At 44.0% G+C, this 6,394-nt stretch overlaps 1 protein-coding gene across 1 annotated transcript in view; it reads left to right on the top strand.

The window, feature by feature from the left end:
• Positions 1-308: 308 nt before the first annotated feature.
• Positions 309-6,394, top strand: part of LOC120945958 (thioredoxin-like) — a 29,435-nt gene continuing 23,349 nt past the window's right edge. Inside the window, exon 1 of the mRNA XM_040360558.1 lies at positions 309-429. Within this exon, the coding sequence (XP_040216492.1) occupies positions 403-429 (27 nt within the window). The 5' untranslated portion in view covers positions 309-402. The remainder of the gene's footprint in view (positions 430-6,394) is intronic.

Here is a 6,394-nt window from a genome sequence, read left to right as displayed (position 1 = left end):
ATATGTGCATGATTGAGGTCAGAAAACACACCAAAAACACATGTGTTTTTACTGCGTTTTTGAAAGGGCCCCTAAGCATACCTTAAATATATCTAATTGATATCCTAATGGTTATTAATTAACTTTTATGTAGATTGTAACAAAAGTATTAAAAAAAAACTAAACTAAATTATGGTGCTTTTTAAGTCCAATAATTAGTCTGCACACTTACACAAATATGCACCACTCCCAAAATAAGCATCATACTGATCGAACTTTATTAGGTCATAAAGGGTTGGGCCATTGCCCTGGAGTCATTGAATATCCCACAAACACAAGGAAAAAGGCATGCATGAGCACAGTGTTCTGTAGCATCTTGTCTAAGACGACTCAACTAGGAGTGTTGGGAAGAAGATTTTGACCATGGCAGTGGTGGTGCTTGATAACATGGTAAGTCTATTTTATTTTTACGTGCCCATTTAGGTAGACTATAACCCACTGAAGCTTCACTGAATAAAGACTTGGTTTATTTATGCTCTTTCAAATACCTGTGACATAATCCTGGATATGTCTTTAAATGAAGGGATGAATGAAATGCAACATTCCCAGAAGCATGCCCATGCTTTGAGGGTAGGTTAGTGAAAGGGTAAAGGGGTCAATTCTTTAGGTTTTTTAAAAACATGTTTTGTTTTTAGAATGAACTTGTAAGCACCTTTTAAAAGAAAAACAAATTCCCAAGAACAGCCACTTACTTAAAAATTACAGCTATTACCTTGTTAGCGAAAAAAAATGCTCTTTGTGCCTCTTTGACTCACTTATGCCGCGTACAGACGGTCGTTTTATGCGATGTAAAAAAACGACGTTTTTAAAAACGTCAATTTAATTGACCGCGTGTGGGAGAAAACTTTGTTTTATGTCTTCTGAAAAACGACCAAAAAAAATTGAAGCATGCTTCAATTTTATGTGTCGTTTTTCAAAACGTCGTTTTTTATTTCACAGAAATTGACTGTGTGTAGCAAAAAACGATGTTTCAAACAACGTTTTTACACCCGCGCATGCCCAGAAGCTAGTTATGAAGCGAACTTCAATGTAAAAACGTGGTGAACGTAACCTCGCTTTGCTAGAGCACTGTGAAAAAACGATGGTGTGTAGGCAACATCGTTTTTGAAAATTGAAGTTTCAAAAACGTAGTTTTTTACTTCACAGAAAACGTCGTTTTTTTACATCGCATAAAACAACCGTCTGTACGCGGCATTAGACTCACGTCAGATGAAGTGCCTAAAAACTTGACTAACCCTCAATGTGGAACCTCAGCTGGAATGGTTGAGAGTTGAGAACCACTGCTGTTGGGCCATGTACTGTATAGCCTCGTACACACGATCGTGTTTCCCGGCGGACTTTTTACTGCCGGGAAACCCGGGGGGGAAAGCCGAGAACCTGCTCGGTTCAGTCTTTCCCCTACATACGGCCAGTTTTCCCATAGGAAAACTGCCAAAAATCGCCAGACAAAAGTCCACCAGATTTCCTGGCGGGAAAAAAGAGAACTGGTCTGGTAGGTTTTGGGCAGTTTTCCCATTGGAAAAAACTGCAAGGAGCATTCAAACGGTTGGGATTCCCGGCCAAAAGCTCTCCACACAGTTTTCCCATCTGGAAAACTGATCGTGTGTATGAGGCTTTACAGTAGCGATCCTGTTGCTGGCCACAAGACACTGGGAACAGGATTGCAAGTAGAACAAATCACAGCGTCGCTCCCTCGCTGGTCTAATCATCTCTCCTGGTGCTCCTTCTTTTTGGCCAGCAAGGGAGCAATGTTGACAAACAAACAAAGATGTAATTTTAGAACTTAAATAGATTTTAATCTATTTAAGATTAGAGTTTTCAATAAGGTCTCATGCACACTGGGCGTTAAAAACGCCACTTTTAGGGGCATTTTACTTTTTTTTTCTGCCTCTATGTTAGCCTGTGTGTCCATGCACACATAGGCATTTGCAGGTCTTTAGAGGCCAACCCCTTCAGGGGCAGCTGTGTTTTGGCAAAACAATTCTTGACACATCTAAACGCGTCTAAATACACTTTAACACTAGGTGAGTTTAGCGCTTGAGTGTTAATTTATTTCAATGGCTGGAACGCATTATGCATTGGAGGCCATTAACAGACTGAGACAATAGAGTGAAGGATTATGTATGAAGACAGCTTCCCTCTCATCTTCACATTTACCCTTGATAAGGGAGTGCTTGCATGACCTTATGTTTGTTCAGAGGTCCATTTGCTAAGGTGATAGGCTTGCATCTCTGGTGGAGGAGACACAGAGGAGACACAGAAACGGATGCACATTGTTTTCAAGCACCCTGTCCACGGCTTAAGGAGTCTTCTTTCCTGTCTCTGATTGCTCTTCATTATCATCATCCTCTGGCCTCAGCATTCTACACCCTTGGACTTGTTCATGTGTTGTTTTTTTTAGTTTTAGGTTTTTAGCACTGCACTGCTTTTTTATTTATTCTGTACTTGTCTTTGCGCTGTCTGATTTGCTTTATTATTTGACTAAGCAGTTTCACCTAAGAATCTGGTTGGGAGCACTCACTAAAGAGTGCCTTGTGAAAGCTGGAAGGTGTGTAGCTACCCTGAGACATTGTGAGTACTGACCTGAGCTCAAGATCCTAATGACTGTGTGCTGCTCTACTTTTGGGGTTCCGCTGTGTGCTCTCACAGGTCTTATGGGGTCTCAGTTCTGGCTTTCCCTTTTTTCTGGCTTAAAGACTGTTCAAATGCCCTGTACACACGATCGGTTCGTCTGATGAAAACAGACCGATGGACCGTTTTCATCGGACGAACCGATCGTGTGTGGGCCCTATCAGTTTTTTTCCCATCGGTGAAAAAAAATAGAAATTTTTCTTATGGTTTAAAAAACGATCCTCTGTGGGGGAGTCCATCGGTAAAAAATACACGCATGCTCAGAATCACGTCAACGCATGCTCGGAAGCATTGAACTTAATTTTTCTTAGCACGTCGTTGTGTTTTACGTCACCGCGTTGGACACGATTGGATCTTTAACCGATGGTGTGTAGGCAAGACTGATGAAAGTCAGCTTCATCAGATATCTGATGAAAAAATCCATTGGTTCGTTTTCATCAGACGAACCGATCGTGTGTACAGGGCAAAACTTTTCACATAGTGAAGTGTGTCTTTCTGTTACAAGTCAGCATTTTTTTTGAGTATACCATACAACACCAACCCCTGTCCTGTTACAAGTTCTTCAAGCAATAAATCTTAAAAACACATCCCCCTAGACTGTTTAATGGAGCCAGAGTGGATGGACTGTTGCATGTGTGGTTGGTTCCCTCTGCACTGTTTGGGAAAGAACCAGCAGCTTTTATGGAGTAGCTCCACATTTATGATACACTTTGCCTTAGAAAACTAAATTTCTTCCTGTTATAGCTTATATCTACTCTATGTAAGAAAAAAAAAAAAGTACTTGAATGTTACTTGTGTGTTTGTGGGCATGATGAAACAAGTGTGAGCAGACTCATTGCTTTGTACGTCTTGCAGCCTTGGCAGATTCAGATTATTTTCTTGTTCTGCAAGCAGTGTCATATCAATGAGCTTGTATGTCTCTAAATCCCAACCCCACATCCTCCTTTACAGAATAGGTTTGGCATTAGTCACATAATTGGTACTCCACCCAGTCTCTTTATTTCACATAGCACTTCTAATACATATCTGTAAGGAATATAAGTTGTAGTTTAACTCAAAAATGGGAAGCAAGCGGGTCAATGTACCAGCCAACTAATGTTTTCTTGAGGTCAGCAACAGCAGTGTCCATATATAGCTAGATTCAGAGAGAGTTAGGCCGGCGTATCAGTAGATACGCCAACCTAACTCGGAATCTGCGCGTCCTAAGTTTAAGTGTATTCTCAAACTGAGATACACTTAAACCTAGCTAAGATACGACAGCCTGCGCCGTCGTATCTTAGGGTGCAATATTTAGGCTGGCCGCTAGGTGGCGCTTCCGTTGAGTTCGGCGTAGAATATGTAAATGACTAGATACGCCTATTCACGAACGTACGAGTGGTCGTCGCAGTAAAGATACGCCGTTTCCGTAAGAGATACGCAGCGTAAAGATAAAGCTGCCCCTAGGAGGCGTAGTCAATGTTAAAGAGGAGTTCCACCCAAATTTGAACTTTCGGTTATCCCACTCCTCACCCACTTACATGCCACATTTGGCATGTAATTTTTTTGGGGGGGGGAGTGGGGGCTTCAGGAAGAGTGGGACTTCCTGTCCCACTTCCTCCTTCCTGTAGGCGACTAAGCTTAATCGCCTACAGGAAGGGGCTGCTGTAGGCGATCGCCTAGGACACGTCACAGGTCCTAGGCGATCTCCTGGCCAATTACACGGCGCAGCGCCGCTCGCGCATGCGCAGTGGGTGCCCGGCCGTGAAGCCGAAAGCTGTCACGGCCGGGTGCCCACACTGAGAATGAAGACGCCGGCCAGGGAGGGGGGGAGAGGAGCGGAGCCCCGGCCGGCCCGTCACTGGAGCAGGTAAGTGTCTGTTTATTAAAAGCCAGCAGCTACACTTTTTGTAGCTGCTGACTTTTAATAAACATACAAATTGGCTGGAACTCCCCTTTAAGTATGACCGTCGTTCCCGCGGCGAAATTTGAAAATTTTACGTCGTTTGCGTAATTCGTCCGTGAATGGGGCTGGACGTAATTTACGTTCACGTCAAAACCAATACGTCCTTGCGGCGTACTTTGGAGCAATGCACACTGGGATATGTACACGGACGGCGCATGCGCCGTTCGTAAAAAAACGTCAATCATGTCGGGTCACGAGTAATTAACATGAAACACGCCCCCCCATCCTCATTTGAATTAGGCGCGCTTACGCCGCCGCCATAAGTTAGGAGGCAAGTACTTTGTGAATACAGTACTTGCCTCTCTGACTTAAGGCGGCGTAGCATAAATACGATACGCTACAGCCGCCTTAAAGTTGCGGCGGCGTCTTTGAATCTAGGTATTAGACTCTAGCTGATTCAGCCCATCTGTAGCCACTTCTACATGAAATATCAATTTGGTCAGCTCTTATAATTCAGTGTGCCTCTGCCATGGAAGTGATGTTGAGGATATGAAATGACCTTACCTACAGTGGCCACGAATAGCCCACACATCACTTCTGATAACCAAAGTATAGCATAGCAACAATAAAATTGCTCATTATCACGTGTGACTGATTGTTCCCTTTTCTATTGAGAACCTTTAGCTGCACATGTGCCCCAAAAGAAAATTGTAACTAGGTACCTTATTTATTCACCATGCATACACAGGCCGATTTAACTACTTTTTCCACAACTTTCTGGGTTCACGGACACACCTATGAAAGATACGTTTCTCTGCTTCCCTCTTTCAGCAGCTCAGGCAGCGGATGAGTCAAAGCTAGCTAGACAAGTGATCTGCACTCTCTCCACTGTCAGAACTGGAGTGCAGGCGGCAGGGCTAGAGTTTAATAGCATACATCTTCTCTAAAAGATCCAGATATTGTGAGAAGCAATTCCCCGATTACTACCAGAATACTGCACTTCCTGCAAGACTTTGGGCCCCTCTAGCCGTTCCCCTTTGTTACCAGATCTACCCTGGGCTTTACTATGTGGAATGCTCTCTATGAGTATATTTCAAGTGGTTGTGAACTGTTTTACCGAAGTAGTCATTCTCAGGTTGTTATTGAGTCTTACCATCAAGAATCCAAAGATCTAAGAACGTGTGTGACTAGGTGCGGTGGGATTCCTGGGGTAGGGCGACCAGACATCCCCGGTTTCTAGGGACAGTCCCCGGATCGAGGACACTGTCCCCAGTTTTTTCCCTGGATTGGATTTGAACAGGGGCTCGGACAATTTCAAAGACAGACAGTCAGTGCATAATTAAAAAAAAAAAAATGTTTACACACACCCGCTCTGCCACCCCTACTAGCTTAGGGGGGGTGTATTTTTTCATTAACTGTGCCCCTTTCTGATGATCATGTGCTGGTCGGAGCGGACAGCATATTTCTTCAGTTTCGGGTGCATGCCAGTTCCGCTCCCGCTCGCATGTTGTTCAGCCTTGGCTCAAGTCCCGGCCTGCCGCCTGCCTATTTATCTCCTTTCCTTCCCTGGCGGAGTGATCTTCCGCCGCTCTCCACCCAGTAGTAGCCGTGGCCCAGAGAGTAAGACTTGACAGGCTGTGAGGCGGGCAGCGGCAGTGATGGGCAGAGAGTTGCTGATTGCCACCATCACTAGTAAAAAAAAATATGTCCCCGGATTTCATTTAAAAAATCTGGTCACTTTATCCTGGGGGGTGTATGCTTATGGTAGGTTGTGACCTCTAGGTTCACCCTGATGTAGATAGAGACATGCTGTAGAAGAGGACATGCAAGCAGAAGTACAGG

The sequence above is a fragment of the Rana temporaria genome, chromosome 1, assembly GCF_905171775.1.
Source record: "Rana temporaria chromosome 1, aRanTem1.1, whole genome shotgun sequence".
In the NCBI taxonomy this organism is placed as follows: Eukaryota; Metazoa; Chordata; class Amphibia; order Anura; family Ranidae; genus Rana; species Rana temporaria.
The sequence above is the reverse complement of the archived record's forward strand: the minus strand, read 5'-3'. Positions and strand labels throughout refer to the sequence as shown.